Raw genomic sequence first — 24,682 nt, 5'->3', positions numbered from 1 at the left:
GTCCTTGTAATTAAATGCGACATACATGAAATATTATTAAAGGAAATGGTATGGTACACGGGCAGCACGGCGGCGCAGCGGTTAGCGCAAGTGTGGAACAGTTCAGAGGTCATGAGATCGAACCCTCCTGTGTGGAGTTTGCATGTTCTCTCCGTGCTTGCGTGGGTTTCCTCCTGGCACTCGGGTTTTCTCCCACATTCCAAAAACATGCATGTCAGGTTAATTTGCCGGTCCAAATTGTCCCTAGTTGTGACTGAGCGAGTGAGTTGTCTGTCCCCGTGTGCCCTGCGACTGGCTGGCAACCAGTTCAGGGTGTCCCCTGCCCACTGCTCCAGTACCCCCGCGACCCTACTGATTATAAGCGGTGCAGATAATGGATGATGTGATACATCAGACCAGTGTTTTTCCAACCGTTGCGCCGCGGCAACACTTTTCACATTGTCATGCTGTGCGGCGGGAAATTATCCAAATTGTGTGCTTATGCAGTTTAACGCAAGGTGATTTCCATTTGAATTTACTTTTACCACTAATGCAACGGCATAGACTGGTGGTCTTCCTGCACTAGACCCCCAGGATACTGCGTTTTCAAGATGTTGAGATGTGGAATCTGGTGTTTTTATGGCCTCTTTTTATGGCATTTTCCCCTTCTAAACGATATCGGCAACGAATTGTCTAGAGTGCCCAACAATGTACAAAATTTAAACTTTTCGTACATATGACTAGTTATTCCTCTGATATACCTGTCTGCTTTTGGTTGATGGCATATTACATTCTGCTATTGGTTTGCTTCACGGTATGATGAAGACTCCAATACGCTATTGGCTGAACTAATTCCCACAAGGCCTTTCTCCGCAATCAGTTCAGAATCTTGTGTGCTTTGTAAATACCCTTTTTTCCTCCCAGATTTTTGTACTGTATTGATAAGTTTTGTGCCCCAAGGCTTGCAAGCAAGAAGAGGCTAGCCATGGAAACGAAGCTTGCAGTTTTCTGGAAACAAGACACTACTACACTTTCGTTCTGTTACAGCAAGGTTTCTTGTCGATGGTTGTAACTTCTATTAAGAATAAGCAATATGGTCTCCTAAGGGCATGACAATCCTTGTAAGCGGAACTTTAAACAGTTTTATTTGAATCTTCTGTAACCTCCCTCCTCTGCATCCACCCCTTACTCCACTGTACTTGTTCAAGTCACGTCACACCAAAGGTAAATCAAATCCAATTGTCCTTTACATGTACGTTTATATATTATGTAATTTAATCATATACAAATATATTACACATAAGTAGGACTAACTGTACACTATATTGTTATCCGAAGTAGCCGGGGTTCGAAACACTTTGCTTAATTAGCAGATCTACCCCACCTTATAACAATTTCACTCATAACGGACTCATGTCGTATCCCTGAGGTCTAAAAAGACAGATGGTGTATATTTATATTGTTTATCATAAATAATGAGAAACTTTTCATACATACAATACATTAAATTAACTTAATATTTTTTTAAATAAACAACTCATTCAACCGTATTAATATAAATATTTAAATGTATCCTCTAGATCAGGAGTCTCCTAACTTTTTCAAGCTGAGAGAAACTTTGATGTAACAAGTTAGCGCAAAGGGCACTTAGTTTGATATGATTTTCTAAAACAGAAACTTGGCTAGATGACTTGCTAAATGGCTAAAACGGTAGCTTGATGGCTAGCTGGAAATACAAAAGTCCCCCAAAAGAACTAAAAGAGGGCTAAATAGTTGGATAGAAAGCTTCAAAAAAGTGAGATAGATGGCAAGAAAGGCCAACATTTTGCTTTATAACTAACAAAAAAGTTAAAATGTTAGCTCGATTGCATGCAAAAATGTGGAAAAACAACTAGCCAGATAGCTAAAAAGCTAGGGATATTGCTGGCTATACAGCTAAAAATGGAGCCAGATAGCCTAGAAAAACCTGCCCACTTTTTGCTCATTCGCTTTATAAAACCCATAAAATTGAATTTTGTTTGTTATATTTCCTGTGAAAGAAATCGCTGAAAGATATATGTGTTAAATACGTGAATAAATTCCTTAATTTTTTGCTTAAGAAGAATTATCAATACTTGGGTACATATTTGGTCTATGAAGCCCATGAACTGGAATTCAAATAGTAGATATTCTAAAATAACTTCTCATGTTATCACTATGTTGTTACGGTTTTACCAGCTTAAAAAATAGGGTTAAATAGAGTCAGTCAACCGATTAAACCAATAAATCATTTTACTAAAAAAAATCACAATGAGCCAGCACTGGTGAGCTATTTTTGGAACAGGTCCGCGGGCACCCCAACTGTACCCTGGGGCACCCTTGTGCCCGTGGGCACCATGTTGGAGACCCCAGATCTAGATATTAACACACAACCTTCTAAATGGGAAAAGATTGGAATACAAACGACGAGCAGGAAGAAATAACGACGCGTTTTTAGAGTTCGGCGTGTTGGTCGCTTTGAAGTTTCCTTCTCCACGTCCCGAGATGCGCCTCCCTGACAGTATCTCCAAACTGTCGCACGGTCTTCTGATAAAAAGCGGCCGCGCATTTCCAATCGGCGTGCGTCCTCAGCATCTCCTCCGTTGTCCAATCGTTGAGCTGAAAGACCAAGCACAAGGTGATTGAGCACCTGCACCCTCTGCGGTAAAGGTAAGATCTTAGGCCAGGGCCCCAAATTTGGGTCGACTCTAAATTGTTAATCATTAGTTCGGGTTCGGGCAGGGCTTCTCTCACGCTAACTTTTAAAAAAAAAAATATCCACTTGTTATTTGTTACATGTTTTCTTTTCTTCGTGCAGGATTCGCGCAGCATGCACGCTTGTCGGCGGCACTGTCGGACAGAGAATGGGGGGTCTGGCAGCCAAACTCACTCTTTTTTCCCCACCGAGTCCTCACAAATAACATAATGAGCGGTCTTCACCTCTTAACCTTCACACGCAATTTCTACAGAACTAGTTTTGCATTTATTTCTTTGACCCGCAGGTTCAAGATCGTTCTCCATTCGGGCCCCGGTGCCGTGGAATGCGCTTCCCCCTGAAATTCGATCTGCAACCTCAGTGGAAATTTTTAAATCTAAGCTTAAAATATACTTCTATTCTATAGCATATGAATAACCTATATTTTATGGTGACAATATCTGTTTATTATTTGTTATTGCAACATCCATTGCAGCCTGGTCATCCTGGAAGATGGATAACCTCATGTGCGGTCCCTTCTCAAGGTTCCTTTATTTTCCTCATGTGGAAGTTTTTGACAGAGTGAGAGGAAGAACGGATGAGGTGGTGATGGACGTGCAGAGACGTTTCATGAAAGGAAGAGGATGTGTGGAGTACGACAGGAGAGTGAGAAATAATTTGCAAAAGGTAAGGATGTTTGTTTGGCTTTCATGGACTTGGAAAAGGCATATGACAGAGTTGATAGAGGTGTTGTGGCAGGTGTTGGTAATGTATGGAGTGGGTGAAGAGTTGTTGGAAGCATTGAAGAGTTTTTATGTGAACAGCAGATCACGTGTAAGAGTAGGAAGTGAGACTAGTGAGTGGTTCCCTGTGTTGACTGGTGTGAGACAGTGGTGTGTGATGTCCCCATGGCTGTTTAATGCATACATGGATGGCGTAGTGAGAGAGGTGATGCAAGAATATTTGGCAGAGGTGTAGAGATGATGGATAACAGTGGAACGGTGTGGCAGGTAAGTCAGTTGTTTGCAGATGACACAGCGCTTGTGGCTGATTCTGAGGAAACATTGAGAAGGTTGGTAATGGAGTTTGTAAGAGTATGTGATAGGTGTAAGTTATGTGTGAATGTTGGGAAGAGTAAGGTGATGAAGTCTTTACGTGATGGAGTGGGCATGGCGTTGGAAATAAGGTTGCATGGACAGGTGCTGGAAGAAGTTGAAAGCTTTATGTACTTGGGTTGTGATGTGGCTGCAGTTGGTGGAATGGAGTGAGAAGCAAGGTTTAGGGTGCTATGAGGAGAGTGATGAGCAACAAGAGTATGAGTATGGATGTTAAGAGGGGACTGTATGAGAGTGTGATTGTGCCGACTGTGTTGTATGCTGAAGAGACTTGGAGCCTGAACTCAGATTTGAGAAGGAAATTAAATATTTTTTAGATGAATTCTTGAGGACTATGTTAGGAGTGACAAGATTGGATAGATTGAGAAATAAAACCGTGAGAGCCAGAACTGGAGTAGTAGTGGAACTGAGCAAGCGTGTGGATAAGAGAGCACTCGGTTGGTTTGGACACATGAAGAGGATGGATGAGGAGAGAATGTTGAAGAGGATCTACAGAGCAGAAGTCAATGGAAGGTTACCAAGAGGAAGGTCGTGATTGACGTGGATGGATGGTGTAATGAGTGCACAGCAGGAAAGAGGTCTACATCTAGTGGGGGCTAGAGCTCTTGTAGGTGATAGGAATGAGTGGAGAGGTGTTGTGAAAGGATAGTCGGATGTTTAGACGTGTTCCAAGGGATGGGCAGGGGTAAACAAGTGAAAGCTGTTGGGCCCTGCTGTTGAACAAAAGAGTGTGTTGTGTCACCCTGACCCGAGTGACATGGCCGCTTTCTGTTGTCCCGTTTCATCTGGAGGGACGAAAGCATGACCAACTTGGGTGGTGAGGTGCTTAACTTGTTTGGGTGTTTGGGCATTTGGATTGGCCATGGTCCCCCAAAAAGTTTTGTGTGTGTTTTTTGCTACTTTTCTTTTGTTTTTGTGTACGTGTCTGCCTTGCTTCCGGTCACCCCTCTTGAGGGATATGACCAGGGTAGATAGATAGAGGTTTTTGAGTGTTTCCTTTCCCTGATGTAGGTTTTAGATCAGGGGATAGTTTCATAATAGTCTGTAGTTTGCAATAATCTGTGGTCTGTACAGCCTTTTGAAACTCCTTGTGATTAAGGGCGTCACAAATAAACAGGACTTGACGTCTCCACAATTCCCCCGTGTGCAAACACTTGCCCACTTGTGGAGACGCTGCCACAGAGCGAAAAGACGCCGGCCGCAAAGTCTGGATGGGGTCCCACAACGAAGCCTCAACCCTGACGAGGCGCTGAGCTCTTCGATGTCGCTTTCGCCGGCGCTCCAGTTTAGGCTGATGCCAGACAAAGTTCCACAGCTCTGAAGATCCAACATTTGTAGTCCTGGAAGAACAGTGGACAACATTTTCAGGTATTTTGAATGTTTGCTAGAAAGTATTTTCTTTCGTTAACCGCAGAAATGGATTAAGGGAAGGTAGGAAGGTACAAAAACGATTGGAAGAGTTCCGGACGATAAGGTGGATGGCTGGTTAGCAGTTCTGCCTCACAGTTCAGAGGTTCTGAGTTCAAGTGCAGTTTCAAGCCTCTCTGTTTGGAGTTTGCATGGAAAATTAATCCATCAAAGGATTCTAATTTTTGGTATTCTGAAATTTGAAAAATGATTGCAATGTTTCTAACGTTAAACAGACTTTGAGGTAACCATGTGTAATAAGTCACCAAGTAATAAGGGGTCGCTGGAGCTTAAAATAAAGCTCAAGCTTATACATTGAAAGAAGACACACTACAGCAGCCTGAAGGATACCACTAGGCAAAATTCCGAAAGATTTTTTTGGGGGAAATAATAAACATTTTGGGGAGCGACGGCACATAAAAGAGGTGTTAATACTCGTCCGCAACAACAAAAGACCAAATGAGCGGAATACTCCCGGAGCAGCTGAAAATAATGAACAACTAGAGTTGGTCAGAGCTGGACTAAGCGGCTCACTTTTTAAGCTAGCGGGAAAATCTATAAAGCCCGGTTAAATATTGCAAGTGCAATCGTACGGAACCTCAATCTTGGAACTCGGCAGCAGTGGAAGGCGAGTGACACTGAAAGACGAAGCAAGCTAACAACGGCGAGCCTCTCTCTGCAGCCATGTGGCTAAAGCGAGTGGCTAAAGAAGAAAACATTTGAAAAAAAGTCAAAGACGCCTGGATAACGGGACTCTGCAACATTGCTTGCATGAGCGGCTTGAGGCGAGCCATAGCCAGCAATTAATTTGCAGCAGCTAGCAAGATTGTTTCAGGTTAGCTGCATTTCAAAACTTCGCTTGTGATTGGCAAAAATGATCTGCCATTTTAATTCACCCAACCACATTTGTGATTAAAGAGAATCATTGGACCAAACTAGTGATCTAGAATTAAAGCCAGAAGGGAATTTTAAAAAGTGAACAAAACCGAGAGCTGCTGGAGACCACTACTCACAGCCAAACTTTCCCACATGAGGGATTCAAGATACTAGGTGAACTTTCGTACCCGCCAGCAGTGGCAATCGCCGTCGATAGGGGGCGCTGTGGCGTTTGTTGTGGGTTAGGCGGCGAGCAAGGACGCGCCGCAGATGGCCTGTGTGGCTCAACGTGGCTACCGTCAGGCTTTGGAGGTAGATAGGTTCCAACAGGTGAGATAGCAGTGCCCCCTGCAGGCCTACGGCGCACCACCTGGTGGAAACACAGAATAGTACAGTAAACCCTCGGGTTTTGCATCCATACCTTACAATAGTTTCATGTTACGATATGAAATACAATTCTTTTTTCTCCAACTGACAACATCAACAACAAAATACATACTTAACAGTGTTTGTGCTTAAAAAGAATTCGTAGTTTGTAGCAATTTAAAAAATGAATACCTGTCAACCCCCACGGCTCCATGCCTTTACAAACTGTAGTATTTTCCCTTACAAAATACAATAAAATCTTACACCATACTTTTTTTTCAAAAGTGTTTATTTATGTAGTTTAACATGTTATATTGTACATGTGTTTCGTTATATCATATATATTGTAACATATATATATATATATATATATATATATATATATATATATATATATATATATATATGTTATAATATATATGATACATGTCGTTGTGATATGCTGAGTTGATCGACATGTATGAGGTTTTTATTTAAAAAAAATTAAGTAGCTTGGACGTTCATTGTAGAAGGAAAAATTACATGCAAATCAAATTAAGTAGAATAATACATTTTCTTATTCAAATTATGAATTCATTTTCTGCATTAAATTATTGTTGGTAATATGCTGATTAAAGGGATAACCACAAACCTGTCTTTTTTTTCATTTTCTCCTTTTATACTAACTTTTTTTCTTAACTTCTTCAGGGTTGGGTAGGGTTGTTTTAACTTGATTACTTTCAATTACTTTTGGATTACTCCAATACCAAATATGCTAATAAAGGACAAAAGAAACTAAATATGAATAAAATTACTAAATTTTGTGCAGGCTTGGGGAGTAACGGAACAAATGGAACGGCAAAAATGATGTTGGCAAGCTGTTTGGATTTATTTTCGTTTTGTTTCTGTTGCATTTTATGTTAGTTTTGCCGGAGATCAAAGCCAGAAGAGAAAGCTTATCACGTGTTGTGAGTAATAATTGTATTCATATTTAGTTTCTTTTGTCTTTTATCAGCATATTTGGTATTGGAGTAATCCAAAAGTAATTGAAAGTAATCAAGTTAAAGTAACCCTACCCAACCCTGAACTTCTTTATACAACATAATAATTCGTAATATAATGCATCAAAGCAAGTGAGCCGTTTGAGAGCCGGCTCTCTTTAATGAGTAGAGCCAAAAAAGTCGGTTTTCTAAAAAGAGACTGACTTCTTTTCACTACACAACTACGACATGAAATCCGAGGCGGCAGATGCATGCACACAGTAGCATCAAACTGCTCGCTTCATTTGCATCGAAAAAAAAACCGATGCCGAGATAGCGGCGAACTCGTTTGACTTGATTGATTTGCCGTTTCGTCATAGTCGGTGTATACCGGATGGTACCCATAATTGACAAATTTGCGCTTTTCGGTGCAGATTTTCTTGTACGTCGTAAAAGTCCTAAAATGCATAATAAACGTACTTTGTACGGCAAAACCGTATAGGTTGACAGGTATGGAAATGTGTATTGTTCTCTATTGTTCTCAGCTCAGGGATGCTGCTGGAAATGTGAATTTCCCTTCGGGGATGAACAAAGTATCTATCTATCTATCTATCTATCTATCTATCTATCTATCTATCTATCTATCTATCTATCTATCTATCTATCTATCTATCTATCTATCTATCTATCTATCTATCTATCTATCTATCTATCTATCTATCTATCTATCTATCTATCTATCTATCTATCTATCTATCTATCTATCTATCTATCTATCTATCTATCTATCTATTTTCTCTGAAAACCTGAAAAAAAAATATTTAAATCGATGTTCATTTTACTCCACTAGATGGTGCTCTTGGTTTCAAGACTAAGGCTTGTTTCATGACATGTCCAGTGCTTCTTTGAACAAAGAGTGCCACCTACAAGAATTCATAAAAATCTCTAAGAACTACTTTCGCCTGAAATTGGCACACTTAAAAAAAAATTCAAAATCTGATAATTCCTTTTATCCATTCTGAAATATCAATTTTCAATATTTGGCAGCTCCGGAGATGCCTGTCTGCTATTGGTTGATGTCACGTAAAATCCTGGTCTTTTATTGGTGTGCGTCACGGCTTCGTGAAGATGCTGATATGCTATTGGTTGAACTATCTCCAAAATACCTTTCTCTCTCGGGTCTCAAACTTGTGTAACACGTTAACTTGTTGAGCTAAAGGGAGAAGCAAGAAGATAAATACTGTGGAAACAAAACTTGACAATGTCAAGAAATACGAAGAAGGCCTTTTTAAATAATATAGCCATAACCATTCGATGATAGGGACTATTATTAAAAATAAGGAAGTGAATAAAGCTCGATTCCTCCAAGGCCCTGACATTTTTCAATCTGTTTATTTTGAAACTGCTAGCTCCTCCCCCTCTGCATCCACTCATTAACTCCACTGCACCAGCTCGAGTCATGCCAGGTAAATAAAATGTCATTTTTCATTTATATGTACAATTATGCATAATATAATTCAATCATATACACATATATTACATATAATTGGTACCATATTTTCCGGACTGTATGACGCACCTAAAACCAAAAACTTGAAATTGCTCCTTATAAATCAGTGCGCCTGATCGACTGCAAATACCATCAATAGAATTGGAAATGCATGATTATAATGTAATGTTTCTTCATGTGATTTCAATTTACAAATGACTTAAGTTAATTTAGTTTTGAGACCAAAGGTTCTAATATGCATTTTCTATGAACTAAGTTTATTCCTTTTTTTCCAACCATTTCTTTTACTCCAGTTTTAAATTCATGCACCGTATAGTCTACAAATTACGGTACTCACTGTATTCTATTTTGTGGTTAATGTTTAGGATGTTTATAAAATGCTAAAGCATTTCTTTATCTACTAATTAGCATAGATTTCTATCCCCTACTATACAGCAATTCCACTTTACAATGCCCACCTCATATCCAGGGGGTCTTCTGTAATCTGAGTATTTTATTCTACCTAATTTTACCAGCTAAGTTTACCAAGTTTCGTGTATTCCTATCTCGTCCAATTCTTGTAAAAACTCACTTTGCAATTTTGTCAGTGCAGGACATGCTGACTTGAGCTTTACCCGGCGACATGGCGGCACTCGTCCGATCCGGGTTCTTCATCGTGATTTTCTGGGGTAAAGTTCCTTGGCCGCCCACCACCTTCGTCCTTAGGCCACAGCGCGTAATTGTGGTTCTCGCTGATGCTTACCATACAAAAACACAGGTAAGAGAGCGCCATGTTACATTTTTTTATATAATGTGCTGTGAAACCTTGGGTCTTATTTATAAAACTGTACATAGGTAAGATCACTAAAGGTGGCAAACGGAGGAAACACAGGAAGTACATGCGGACACAAAACTTCCCTATTCATCAAACATTCCAAACGTGTTTCCCTTCATCAAACAAAATCAACTATAAAGTTTGTGCACGGGAGGGGACTGCCCATTTATGCATTTATGCCTATAAAAGGCCAAGGGAACACCCGTGATAAATATTCAACCATACCAATCGCGAGGATGGCTAAAGCAGGTAGAGAACCAAAAAGCACAATTTTAAACAATGAGAAGTTCTTGTGGTTGTCTTTTTGGGCTGTGTTGATGACTCTCTGTAACCTTGCATTTGTGTCTAATTTTATATATATATATATATATATATATATATATATATATATATATATATATATATATATATATATATATATATATATATATATACCGTATTTTCCGCACTATAAGGCGCACCTAAAAGTCTTAATTTTTTTCAAAAGCTGACCATGCGCCTTATAACACAGTGCGTCTTATATATGGCTCAATATTAAATTCGCAAGGTCTTGCAACTTACTCAACGGCCGCCGACTCGATTTTACCCCGAACGTGGATTAGTCCGCGGTGTATGCTGGGATTTATATACCGGCGTTTCATTGGCTATCCAATGTGTCAATCATCATTTGAATCGATCACTATTGGCTGAAGTTATTCGGAGCCTCGGATTGGCTAGATGCCCAAAACAAACCCTTCAATCGGCCGAGTTTAGCAATGGCGTAGCAAGTCCGCGGTGTATGCTAGGATTTATATACCGGCGTTTCATTGGCTAACCAATGTGTCAATCATCATTTGAATCGATCACTATTGGCTGAAGTTATTCGGAGCCTCGGATTGGCTAGATGCCCAAAACAAACCCTTCAATCGGCCGAGTTTAGCAATGGCGTAGCAAGTCCGCGGTGTATGCTAGGATTTATATACCGGCGTTTCATTGGCTAACCAATGTGTCAATCATCATTTGAATCGATCACTATTGGCTGAAGTTATTCGGAGCCTCGGATTGGCTAGATGCCCAAAACAAACCCTTCAATCGGCCGAGTTTAGCAATGGCGTAGCAAGTCCGCGGTGTATGCTGGGATTTATATACCGGCGTTTCATTGGCTAACCAATGTGTCAATCATCATTTGAATCGATCACTATTGGCTGAAGTTATTCGGAGCCTCGGATTGGCTAGATGCCCAAAACAAACCCTTCAATCGGCCGAGTTTAGCAATGGCGTAGCAAGCTTGCTACAGTACGCCATAAAGAAACATGTTTCATTAGTCTGTATTTGTAAATATTCTACTCTCCTGGATTTACTTCACTCACGGTAGTAAGAAGACCATGATTGCGTATCATTATTGAACGTGAGAACTTAGGTGAGCTATGCGGCTTTATATTTTTCCGTTATCTTGTTTTAGAACGATCTTGATGTTGCTGTGATGAGTTGAGTGAATTAAACTCAATTCCAAGTGTTTATTGTCATATGCGCAGTAAAGTTGTGAGCGAAAAAGAAAATGGAAACACAGAAATGTTTGGCATTTCTTGAATCCAAAGACTTCAACCTTCCGAATGATATTTGAAATGACGCATTTAAGTGACATCGTACGGACACCGCATCCGCACGTGTCTACGACACGTATTTGCTTCTTTGCAAGCTTTGGGAATGTTAAGGGGGTAATAAGTTTGACTGAATCATCTGACTGTTTTGTCCACGTTCCCATTGTAGCGCCTTATAATCCGGTGCGCCTTATCTATGGAAGATATAGGACCAAAAACTATTTTTTGGGGGTGCGCCCTATAACCCGGTGCGCCCTATAGTGCGGATAATACGGTATATATAATGTATATGTTTAGATACAAATGCTGGCTGATTGATTGTCCACGTATTTATACCCAGTACGTCAGTCACTCCTTGTCAGTCCGTCAGCGAACTTCTGCATACGCAAGGCAAGCACTTTGACTCTCGCTCCCGTCAGTCCCGTCTTCTCCCGTATCTTACTCGTCTGTTCCTGATTTCCCGTTTGTCTCCGGCTATTGACCCGTTTTTGACCACTGACCCCGCTCTGATCTCCCGCTCCGGCTAATGACCCGTTTTTGACCACCGACCACGCTCTGATCTCCCTCCGGCTAACGACCGTTTTTTGACCACCAACCACGCTCTGATCTCCCGCTCCGGCAAATCCACTTCCGCATTCCGATCATGCTCCGATCCCGTGAGCTGCTTGTTCCCCCTGTCCAGCGAGCACCGGATTGCTGGCGTTTGTTTCCTCGATCTCCCAATAAACTTTTGAGTGAAACATTACTCGTTTGGGTGTACTATTTGTTCTGGTTCTGACAAAAGCAACGTTACAGAGAGTCAGCAACACAGCCCAAAAAGTCATGGACTGCTCTCTGCCCAGTCTGGAAGAAATTGCCAGCTCACTCTACTGCAGCAATGTGAAAAACAGTATTAAAGACCCCTCTCACCTCTTTAACATCTAGCCGATGCTACAAGTCACCTAAAAGGACAATGTGTATTATTTGATCCAAGATGTCACAAACTATTCAGACTCAAAGTGACGAAAATGCGCTATTTTACTGATCATACTTATCTTGCTCATTTTTTTTGCCCAGCCGAGGTTTTGGGATACCCGTAGAAGCAAGATGGTGGACAAATATCTCAGCTCCCTTTAGGTTTGGCTCATGTTAGGTCAAATAAATGCTAATTTCCCAACCTACAGGTATTTAAAAAATACATGTTTTTATGATAGTTCATGTGTTTTTGCTTATTATTTAAATCAATATTGTTTTTTAATGATGAAGATTTTTAGAAGGTGTCAAATGATACTCACTGTTCTTTAAAACAAAGGATTAACAGGCTTAAAGACAGTTTTTCCCCCCAGTGTCTCACATGGAATGTTGTTTTCGTATGGACAGTTGAGTCTGGCATCCCCACATGGCGACGAGGTGACAAACATGTGGAGTGCGATCTGGTCACGCAGCTTGAAGACCCTTCGGGGACCGGTCGCTGGTTCGAGGATGGACCCAAATCCACCTGGACGACTTTGAGAAATATTTCTTTTTGTTAAATGTACTCTTGAAAATATATAATTACTTCATTATTATTCTATTTTGTTTAATTTCTACTATTTTTGGACATACAGGAGAATCTCGGGGTACAACAACCTCGCCTTATTTTCATTCGGCTAACGCCGTCTCCAAAAAGGAGGAGTGACAAAACGATTGAAGAAATGATAGCATAATACGAAAATGGTGTTTGCCATGGAAGCTCTGCTTAAAAGTACAGTGCAGTAAATTAAATTATTAAATTTAATTATTTGTACCCATATATTAATATTTATTATCTGAACATTTAAAAAATGACCGTTGTTTCGGTACCTGATTAATTCATATTTTGTGGATGTAGTTCTTTTCGTATGTAGGTATTTTCAAGCAGTTTTAGGGGGTCAGCTTATATGCGTGGTTGTCAAGAACCGGAACAGGATCAGGACCCAAATGAGTGACGTTTCTCACACAAGGCTTTTATTATACGGGAAATGGGGAGTCATGCACGTTAGGCAGCAGTCTGGCGTGGAATTACAGGAAGACAGAGTCCGACAAGATCGATACCAATTGTCCGAGCAGATATCTGACAGATGGGGTCGATTTCAGACAGGACGGGACAGACAGGATTGATATCAAAACAGGATAGCGAAATTAAACAGGACAAACTAGACGGGAACAAAACTGGAAACCGATATGAAACAGGACAAAATAAACGGGAACGATACCGGACAGGAAATACCAACAGGAAACAGGACCGAGTCAAAACCCGAGTCTTGCGGGACAAAGGTTCGTTGACGGACTGACAAAAGGTGATTGAGAGCACTGGGCTTAAATAGAAGAAAAGCCAATCCGTCAACGAGCCACACGGGCGGGGCCAATTGGGCGCCATGGCAACCGTGACAGATGTAGGCTTACATGCGATTATATACAGTAAGAATGTTCCTTTACATGCATATTAATATTGTTCTTTATTTACATTCACATATTTTAAACATAAGTACTACTTACTGTACACTATTTTGTTATTTCATTGATTTTATCTTGGGTACCGGGGGTTGGAACACATTAGCATAGGTTTCTATACCCCACTCTACGGCAATTTCACTTTGCGATCCCCACCTCAGAACGGATTAATGTCGTATCCTGGGGGTCTACTGTATTTCTACTGCCTCTTTACTTACCGAATCAAAAGCATCTCCAGTTGATCGTACAGAAAGCGCAACAGCGCCCTCCTGCACACGATCTCGCCATGACAGTCACGTAGCACGCCGTCGTCGTGACAATCGGCGTCCCGGCCCAAACACTTGCTACCCGTTGCCATGCAAACAACCTCCGCCGAGCTCAGTTCGAATCCTGGAAGCAAAACCGTTCCAATTTTTTTCCATCCCAAACAACGACCCCGATTTATCTTCCGTTTGAGCTGTGTCAACCTTTTGTCATTACGATGGCGGCCATGTTGTTGCTAGCAAAGCTTTGGTCCATTAGTGTCTGCCATTTTTGTCTTGCTAGCTGGTAGATGGACTCAGCAAAGAACTGCAAATGACAGCAAAAAAGTCGACAGAAATGAGTGAATTGTGGTGACGATGACCCAGTGTGGCGCATTGGCAGCGTGGCAAACACATCCAAATAACAACACAATAAATCTTACTGTACCAACTTAGTAGGCTGCCCTTCTTCTTCTTTGCTTATCATCCCATTTGATGAGCGCTATTGCTAACCTGCTACACTGCTTGATTGATGGCTCAAGTTTAATAGTCACTTGGATGTTCTCTCGTCATCATTCATGAAAACTAGAGAAACCAACAAAAGGAAGTAAAGATCCACGGATGATAGGATGAAAAGGTGAAGGAAGAATAAAATGACGGGAAAGAAGATGGAATTACGGATGGAAGAAGCAAGTAAGGAAGGCACAGAAAGAGCAAAAAGTACAGTAGACCTTCAGGATACGACATGAATCTGTACTGATTTGGGGATCGCAGTGAAATTGCTGTATAGCAGGGGATAGAAACCTATCGTAATTAGTTGATACAATCAAAACCCTGGTATCCCAAATGAATACATGACAATAACAAAATAGTATGTTGTAAGTACTACATATGTGACGATATACGTGTATATGATTAAATATCATTATAATCAAATATGCTTGTAAAGGAAAGTTGAATTTTTTTTTCACTTTTTGTGTGACATGACTTAAACCTGTGGATGCATTGGGGAGGAAACAGCAGATTAAAAATGAAACTGATTTTAAAACTTGTATTTGTGAGGGTTGTCATGCTCTTAGAAGACTTTGTTGCATTAATTACCTCATTATTATTTAACAATAACCCCGATTGTCAATGCGTTAGCAAAGGTATCAATGCTTATGGTTTCTTCGTATTTCTTTTGTCTCTCTTAGTTTCTACCGTTAACATGTTTTTTTTTTTCTTACCTCAGTCCTCTCAATTAGACCCATCACTAAAATTAAACACTGTAAAACTGATTCATAAGTGATCAATTAGAGAGAAAGGCAATGGGGGAGGTAGTTCAGCCAATAGTGTATCAGCAATTTCCTGACGCCACGATGCAGGCCAATATCAGACCAGAGTTTAATATGATGTAAACCAATAGCTGACAGGCATCTTGGAGACCAAACTTGTCATATGCAAGTTTTGGGGAACGCAAAATTGTTGTTGATGTTGTAAAGTGGGGAAATTGCCGTAACAAGGAGGCAGAATACATCTTATTCCAAATTCCACAGGCCGTTTGCAAATGCAGAGTGAGGCATGCAATTCTTGATAGGGCGATAGTGAGGCCAAGGATTTTGATCAGGCGCACATAACGGCCCAAATTCATTCATAGCAATAGTGACAGTATTAGCAAGCTAACAGTAAGTCAAGACATCCAGTCATTTTTTTCTCATTGCATGGACTTTAGCCATACCTATCTATTAATGATTTTTTTCAAATGAGCAGCGCATAGACTTCATTTAAAAGTTAAGACAATAAAACTGTTTTCTATACTACAGTATATATATTGCTTTATTGTTTTTCCAATCAAATTATGACTAAGACGTATGTTCATTTATTTATAAAGCTGATTGTGCCTAACCATACTTCAACGTCTCTGCAGATATGCTAGTCCCCTATTCCAGATGGATTACTGTCCTTGAGGTTAAGACTCAGTCCCCACCACCAAATCCCTGTCTTGCGATCTTTGTAGATCTTTTGAGACCAATCAGAACTCGAAACCTCACCTGAGGCAGTTCCTGCTGGTCCCAGTGGACCACTGTCCTTGGACCGACATTGCAGACCCATCTCAGAGCGGTGGCGGCTGCCCTGACCTTGGCAGCTCTTTTACTGCAACCGCTGCCTTCGAAAGTCCGACCGTCCACCTGAACGGCTGCGATGAAACGTCTCTCGGGCCAGCTGGGGGCGCTCTCGGTCAGGAAGATGTAGCGCAGACCCTGTCGCAGTTGACCCAGCAGCCCTGTCGCATCCAGATGCCCAGACTGGGAAGAACCAAGCGCACTTCGTGGGTTTGATTGGGGATGTTCCTTTTTCCTCTCCTGATATGAATCACCAGTGCAGAACATTTGCGACCGATCCATATGGTCCTCAGTGAAATCATCAGCGTCAGTCCTGCTACCCTCCGTGTCTGTGTCAGGAAACTGGACGAAGCACTTGAGAGCCGGCTGGGTGGCCCTGGTCTTGCCTGGCTTTTTGGTGGTCTTGAAGCCGAAGCTGTTTACATAGACCGCGTACGCAGGTGACTGCGTTGTGACGGTCAAACTGGGTCGTAGCTGGTTCCGACGGACAAATGGTTCGCTCTTCCAGGTGGATTTTGTGCATGGCAGGTCTCCTATTAGGAGACAGGTCTTCTTGGTGGCCGGCAGGGTGTTTCCGTCAGGTGGTTGGTGCTTTTTCAGGAGATCCGCCTGGTTATGGATCGTCTTTCTGCCCTCATCGTTGGTATCTGGTGACACATTTGTTACAAGAATGAACTCAAGGAAAATGGCTTTAGGTTTGACATTTTTGATGCAGCGCCGTATTTTTTACAACTGGGGTCACAAACCTGCGGCCCACTGTCCAATTGCGGCCAATGGAACAAAGCAACTCGCCAGGGGTGTCAAAGTCAAATGAACAGTGGGCCAATTTAAAAATAGAGCATGACGGTTCAGGTTAGAGTGACAAGATCGTCATTGCTGTTAAACTGAAGCTTAAAGCCCCAGTGTGTAATATTTGACCACTAGCATGAAGGAAAACCAGTGCAACAGAGCACAGTTTAGCAGCAAGTTGCCAGACATACATGGCGGCGACTTCTAGGTAGGGATTCGACTATGTAAAAGAATGACAAGTTTCTTGACCTATGTTTTTTTTAAATAAAAATGAACATTGCTACAATAGTTCAGGTACTTCAGGTACCAGCTCAGTAGCCTAGATGGTAGTGTGCCCGCTTTGAGACTGGGAGGTCGCTGGTTCGCGCCTCGACCGAGACATACCTAATTGGTATAATGGCGGCGCCCTCTGGCTGCGGCTGCATTGACTCGCTACAACGGGTCAGGTGTATCGACATTTCGTTCTGTGTACATTGTTACAAAGAATGACAATACAAAGGAAATTATTATTATTATTATTATTATTATTATTATTATTATTATTATTTGTGCCTAGTATTTAAATCAGGGATCAGGAACCTATGTCTTGCAAGACATATATGGCTTTTTTCATGAGTACCTCTGGCTCAGAGATCAAATAATACTCATGTAAATCTCTTCTGCAGCTTTCCAAAATCTAATGAGTGTGGAGCATACTCCCCCCTATAGTTTACCGTTGAGGTGTCACACCAACAGACCCCGTTTTGGCTGCATGTAGTCAACGGAATCATAAATATGGAAGTTCATTGAACAATTTAGGTTAACTGTTGAGACACTTACTGATAAAAAAATGTAAAAAAGCGTAACCAGCCAGAAACGCCAGCCAAGTACACAGGGCAATTTGATTGGGTACGCGGTAGGGGTGGGCAGTGCTATGCACAAAGTGCACTTCTGTCTGCCTAGAGCCGTCTGCACCGAAGGTAAATACGTCAGTATCCATGTTTGCAGTATTTTGTGACATTTTTACAAAATATCTTTGTTTGCACCTTTGTTTTGAAAACTTTATTTATAAAAAAAAAGACGTTCAAAGCCTTAACGATCCTAAGTAAGGCTTCTTTAAAAAGGTATAATTGATGATATGGGACACACGCTCTGGCATTATTCTCATTTCATAAATTTTATCTCATCATCTGATGTCACACAATAAAACAAAACACGCTGAAAATTTTGATTTTGGTTGGAGAGCGGGTTTGGCCATTTTGCTGAAATTTGATTTAGAATATATGTTATGGCTCTCCTGACCCCTGATTTAAATCAATGTTTGATTTTTTTTACTGAATAAAAGTTTTTTGCACCACTAAGGGGCACTAAATATTACACATGTCCCTTTAAACATTTCTTATGCCAGGGATACCTCCGCCAAAATTGTGAGAACTGGTTTAAAAAAATATATGAAATAAATCTTTGTAATACAAATATATATTAATTTCGATTAGTTTAAGGTACAGAACTGAATTAAATCTGTGGATCAACTGTGCTTACATAAGGCCAAACATAATAATTCACCTTTTTACTGCTGAAGCTTAAAGCACACTGGATGCACCTTGCAGGTAACCTTGGGTCCGTTTTTGGCTCTGAGACAAGTTTTTTAAACGTGAATCCCCCCCAAAATTGCAAGAAACCGTGAGTAGAACAGTTGATATAAATTATTTTCTTGTTCAGAAAGTTTAATACCATCAATACACACAATTAATTCTGAGTAACAATGATTTGAGTCTTCTTTAATTTTCCACCATCTTGCTGCTAAGGATCCCCAAAAAATTGACAAAAGGGTCTGGCAATTTATTTGTAAATGTAAAAAAAATGCTTATAAGTCACTTAGAGTCTATGTAGTTTCTATTTCTCATTGTGCTTTATAGCACTCGTTTTTTTGTTGCACTACACAATACAGTGGTCAAATAATACACTCTGTCCCTTTAAATCTTTATTTGTTGTATTATTTTCTATCTTATGTATTGATTTATTAATTCTTTATATTATCATTTAGACATGTATTCTATTAAAAAGAAAAAAATGACATTTCAGAACAAAATCATGTTTCTAGCAGAGCTTTCTGGTGGACAACTTGACGCAGCCCCTCTTTACCATGTTCCCTACTTCTATGGCCCCCAAGGTGGTTCACTTTTAGAACCCCGGTTTACTAAATCAAATTAAAACTATGAATGAAAATGTAAAAAGGAAGCTGAGAAATGTTAAGTGAAAGATGTTGAAAATGGGACAACAAATCCGAGCGTCCATTTGTCAAATGAGTGAACAGCAGAGGCGGAATTACTCTGGCGACATATGGTACATACACACACACAAATAATCTCTTTTGTTTTCCCATTTACTGTAATAACTTTTTCTTCATAAATGGAAAGTTAATCGATTGTCACGACAAAGAAGGAAAATATAATTTTTATTATCAATCTAATAGGAGGGTTTTCCATGCCCAATGTTGGTTTGCTTGCGACACAAATCAGACAGAATTCTAGGAAAACAGTAAGAACACAAATGAAGGAAGCTCAGGGAAAAGACAAGAGCAAGTGAAGAAGAGGAAAAGTTTAAGGAGGAAAGAGCTAGTGAAAGAAGCAGGAAAAAGTGGGAAGGAAAGACAGCAAGGGAAGGAATGTGCAAGAGAAGGAAATGAGCGAAAAGGCCCACAAGTGAAGGAACTAGATAGATAGATAGATAGATAGATAGATACTTTGTTCATCCCCGAAGGGAAATTCACATTTCCAGCAGCATCCCTGAGCTGAGAACAATCGAGAACAATCGAAAATAACACGGGAGCTGCTGGAGTGGCTGCCATTCGTGACGGCGCCGGAAGAAAAGATTCAATTTGAATCATGTACAAACAAACAAACAATTAATGGTAAGCTGGGATAATGTGGAAGAATAGGGGGATAGTGGACATGAAGGATAGGAAAAGGCAAGAGAAGGAGATGAGGAGAAAATGTCAAAAGTGAAGGAACTTGAGGGAAGATAAGGTGAAAAGGGATGGGAATAATGGTCAGAAGGAAGGAGTGAGTGATGAGGGAAGAAGGCAGAAAATAAATCAAAGGGCAAAAAAGGGAGATAAGGGAAAACAGCTACAAGTGAAGGAAATTAACGAGGGAAGTTGACAGTTGAACACGAGAGGAAAATAAGATAGGAATGAGAAGAGAGGAAAAAAAGCAAAAACTGAAGGAAACAAGAGAAAGAAATGAAGGAAAAGGGCCACAAGTGAGTTCAATTAACAAGGAAAGTTGACATTAAAGGAAAAAGAAAAGAGGAAACGAATGGACACAGATAAGAAGAAATTGAGCAAAAACTGAAGGAAAGAACAAGAGAAGGAAATCCGGGGAAATAGCCACAAGTGACTGAACCTATAAATTCAATCGATAAATGAAGAAAAAAAAGAGAGAAGGAAAGACTGAGCAAGGAGCGAAGAAGACAGAAATGAAGGAAATAACAAGAGAAATAAATAAGAAAAGAGCCACAGGTGACCTAATTTAGAAAGGGAAATTGACATTTGAAGGAAATAGAAGCGAGGAAAGGATGGAAGGACTAGGCATTTGAGGGAAGTAAGTATGAATTTAAGGAAAGAACAAGAGTGGGAAACTGCGGGTAGCAAGTGACAGGGAAGAGAAAGAATAAAAAGGTAATTAATGATGGAAGTGAAGGAAATAAAGTGAAGAGAACATGGGACTAAGCAAAGAGGGAAAAAGGCTGGAAATAAAGGAAAGTTTAAGTGAATGAAATGATGGAAAATGGAATAAAGTGACAGAAAGGGAAGAAAGAGAAAGAAGTCACTTAACAAGGGAAGTAAACAGTTGAAGGAAATGAGTATAGAAAAACTTGAAAGCCTGAGCAAAATGGGAAGAAGGCAAAAAATGAAGGAAATAACAGGAGAAGGTAATTAAGGAAGTGGGAAGCCAGTGACTGAAAGAACAAAGATCATGAGAGAAGGAAACAATTGAAGGAAATAAGGATAGGAAATCATAAAGGACTAGACACAGAAGGCAGAAAATAAAGGAAATGACGGGGAAAGTGAAGAAGGAAAAAGAAGGAAAGGAATAATTTAGTCATTGAAAAAAAAGTAAAGGAAATGGCACAGAAAAGCAAAAACAGGTAAAGAAAGGAAGTGAATGAAGGAAAGGAAGAAAAAGGAAGACCACAATGAAGGAACAAAAAAAAATTGAAGTCGTTTTTATCTATTTTCAAAAGATTTTTCAACTATGCCGGTTACTATAGCACTTGTTGATAGCATTAGCACCCGCTTATTGCAGCGAACAAAAAAAAAGTGTGTTGTGTTAATGAAAATGGAAGTTGGCTTAGTGGTGTGGGGGGGGGTACACTTTGAATAAAAACCCTCGATTAAAAAACGGGAAAAAAGGCCATCAATCCGTAATCTGCCGCTTTTTGTCGGGATTAGCAAACGCGCAACAATGAGGCACGCTAATCCCGCACGCCCACTAAAGCGGCGTCATTACCACTACTGCCGGCCATCTGCCGGACGCGAGTGGTCCCCAACACCAAACTTCAGAAAAAGTCAAAGAACATCCCATAAACTTTCAAAAGTGGAAATATGATTATGATTTATGACAGCAATTATATGCATTTTTGGCATGCTGACATTCCAAAAAGTCCTCTATAAATTAGAATTGATTTATCAATTATCATATTCATTCAAATGAGTTAGGGAATTGTGATTTATGACTGTAATTCTATTCATTCTTGGAATTCCTATCATTTCAGAAATTTCCTCATGAATTTTGATCCATGACTTGTTATATTTATGCAAATCAGTTATGACATTATGATTTATGACTGTATTTGTATATATCCCTGAAATTCCTTTCTGATATTTAGAATTGTTTTATAGCCCCTCGGGATAGAGATACAATCCAGCTTTCGTCAAAAGGGTCATAAAGCTGGTAAATTGTGTTATTTAATAACCCTCCACCTTATATGTATTTCTGAAATTCTTAACTACCGGAAACTTGTTTGTAAATCGTGATTGATTTAAGACGTGTCAAATATTAAGCAAATGACTTAGTATATGCATTCTTGTGGTACCTAACATTCCTGAAATTCCTTTATGAATTATGGTTGATCAATGACATGTTGTAATTATGCATATGAAATTCCTTTCTGATTTTTTTTCCCATCAATTTATGACCCCTTCGGTCCAGGGAGGGTTACAATTCATCTTTCTTTGAAAGAGTCATCTTTCGTGAAAATGTTTTTTTGCTTTATAACCCTCCGCCTGTCATAAAACTGTCAAAGGAGCAATACAATTATGGTTTTTGTCCAATCCTGTTATAAAAGGGCAATCAATTTATGAGTTTTGACTGTAATTCTTTGTCTTCCTGAAATTCCCAACATCCCTGCAATTTATGAATTGATTGATTCATTGCTGGTTACATGCTGTATCAGGAAATAAATTATGGAAATATGATTTGTGACTAATCCTGTGACATTCTTGGAATTCTTAACATTCCTGAAATTCCTTTATGATTTCTCATTGATCTGTGACGAGTTATAATTATGTAAATGAGTCATGGGGTTATGACCATGTTGGTATACATTCCTCAAATTCCTTTATGAATGATGAACAATTTATGCCTACTTATACTTATTTAAATTGGTTATAGAATAATCATGTATGAGTGTATTTCAAAGCATTAATGAATTTCCTTTATGAATCCTGATTGATTCATTACCTGATACTATTCAGCTTTTGTCAAAGGGGTCATAAATGTTTTCTTTTTAGATCTTTACAGTTTTATGACAGGTGGTGGGTTATAAAGCAAAACATTTATTGAGTCACAATTGGTCCAAAATACATTTCCTTGTCATTAAACTGTCAAAAGAGCAAATATAATGATCATTAATGACCTTTTTGATTAAATACTTTACAGGTTCTGTCACAAGCCAGAAACGGAGACAGGACCCAATAGCGTTCGTTTTACTCAGTTTTATTGAGAAAGACAGCAATGCTTGCTTCCACGATCCGATGACCATCGGTCACGGGTAGCTGATGGCCGGAATGCGGAAGTGGCACTTCCGTGTCGAGCGAGGGTAGTCATAGGCAACGGGAAAACAGGTCGATGGCCGGGACGGAGGAGCAAGGGCAGTAACGAGTCCAGAAAAGTGGTCGGCAAACGGTACCAGGCAGGAAACAGGGCAAAACGGGTCGATGGCCGGGACGGAGGAGCAAGGCAGAAACGGGTCTAGAAACAGGTATCAGGCAGGAGAAAACAGGGCAGAAAAATGTCCGATAGTACAGAGCTTGCCTAGCTGAAAGCATAGGTTCGCAGACGGTCTGACAGCTTCCTCTTGGAAGACGGGGGTTTAAAAAGAGTCAGGGAGCCAATCAGTGACTAGGGCTGTTGGCGCCAACGGGGCAGTCGCAGGTGCCCCGAATCAGCAATCATGACAGGTTCATGTTTTAGAACACTCCACCTCTCATGAAACTCTCAAAATACCATGAAAATTGTTATTTATGACATTTTTGATGGACAAAAAGTCACAGTTTTGATATTGTATAACCCTACATCTGTCATAAAACTGTCAAAAGATCAATCCAATTATTGTTTATGACCTTTATTAATGAAAAAGCCTAACGGTTTTATTCCTATAATAACATCCACCTGTCATAAAACTCGAAAAGCAATACAACTCCGATGTATGACCCTTTTGACGAATACTGAATTGTATATCTTAAACCTGTAAAGTTGTATTGTTTTATAACTTTCAACCTGTCATAAAACAGTTACACTATAATTTATGACCCTTTTGACGGAGGCTAAATTGTACATCTAAAACTTTAGAATATTTGTTGCTTTACAACCACCCCCCAACCTGTCATAAAACTGTCAAAAGAGCAATAAAATAATCATTTATGAGTCCAATTGTGTCAAAACTTTTGATAGAGGGATACAATTAGGATTTATGTTACTGTACGAATTCCGTGATTTTTTTATGAAAGATGATTGATTTATGAGCCATCAAAGAGAGAGAAGGATAAAATTCCACTTTCAAACGTGTGAAGTTTTATGATAAACTGCCTTATCTGTCATAAAAGTCCAAAGAACAATAAAGCTATGATTCATAACGCTTTTGACAAAAAATAAATTGTAAATCTTAAACCTGGGGAGATTTCTTGTTTTATACCTTATCCACGTGCCATTAAACAATGAAAGACATGATACAACTATGATTTATGACCGTTCTGACGAAAACTGAGTTGTATATAGCTCTCTGGTGTTTTGATATCGGGTCTTGAAAGTGTCTCACATATTTTAATTTATTTTCCTTTTTTAAAATGCCAAAGTTTGTGCTAATGTGTGAGGTAACTGACCTGTGGCTCTACTTTTCCTCTTCCTTTTTCTCTTCCTCCTCACTTCTTGAGAAGAATCCATAACGCGCGTGGCCGCGCTCATGAACGCAGATGAGCACTAATGATGGGGAACATTCGCTGGAGGGAGACGGAGCACAGCCCAGGCCACGCCCCTCAGCCTTGATTGACAGCTACGGGTTTGTTTCCAACTATCCGTAGGTGGCAGCAGATTACATTTTTTTCCTTTTATAATCAGTGATCATTATCTTTTTATGAGGTGGGACAGTGTATAAAATAATTTGATTAAAGAAGAATAACCCCCCCAAAATTAAATCAATTCAGATGCTCATTTTAATTACTGTTTTAGAAAAAAAAACTGAAAAGTTAGAATGTAGTGAAAAAATATAATAATAATAATAATAATAATAATAATT

The 24,682-nt window shown here is 39.9% G+C and overlaps 1 protein-coding gene across 2 annotated transcripts; it reads right to left on the bottom strand.

The window, feature by feature from the left end:
- Nucleotides 1–2,301: 2,301 nt before the first annotated feature.
- Nucleotides 2,302–24,354, bottom strand: LOC148376246 (inactive double-stranded RNA-specific editase B2-like). 2 transcript variants are annotated; one of them, XM_088345194.1, is made up of 9 exons: nt 24,270–24,354; nt 16,043–16,761; nt 14,238–14,340; nt 13,989–14,160; nt 12,653–12,804; nt 9,497–9,662; nt 6,279–6,460; nt 4,966–5,147; nt 2,302–2,616 (listed from the first exon to the last, which is right to left on the bottom strand). In XM_088345194.1, exons 1-9 carry the CDS (start codon nt 24,349–24,351, stop codon nt 2,452–2,454), a joined length of 1,923 nt encoding a protein of 640 aa, XP_088201320.1. In that variant the 5' UTR covers nt 24,352–24,354; the 3' UTR covers nt 2,302–2,451. The 2 variants fall into 2 exon arrangements, with proteins under 2 accessions (XP_088201320.1, XP_088201329.1); XM_088345203.1 differs by having other exon boundaries at nt 9,497–9,656.
- Between the last annotated feature and the right edge of the window lie 328 nt (nt 24,355–24,682).

This window comes from Urocampus carinirostris, chromosome 1, assembly GCF_059441175.1.
Source record: "Urocampus carinirostris isolate Australia breed hairy pipefish chromosome 1, RoL_Ucar_1.0, whole genome shotgun sequence".
In the NCBI taxonomy this organism is placed as follows: domain Eukaryota; kingdom Metazoa; phylum Chordata; class Actinopteri; order Syngnathiformes; family Syngnathidae; genus Urocampus; species Urocampus carinirostris.
This window is presented reverse-complemented; position numbering and strand designations above follow the sequence as displayed.

Excerpts from the sequence above, each read along its gene's own strand:
- LOC148376246 (XM_088345194.1), bottom strand. The coding sequence starts at position 24,351 with ATGAGCGCGGCCACGCGCGTTATGGATTCTTCTCAAGAAGTGAGGAGG. Across the intron at positions 6,461-9,496 it reads TGCACTGACAAAATTGCAAA|GTGGTGCGCCGTAGGCCTGC; the intron begins GTGAGTTTTTAC and ends TGTTTCCACCAG. Across the intron at positions 2,617-4,965 it reads GGCAGCGTCTCCACAAGTGG|CTCAACGATTGGACAACGGA; the intron begins GCAAGTGTTTGC and ends TTGGTCTTTCAG.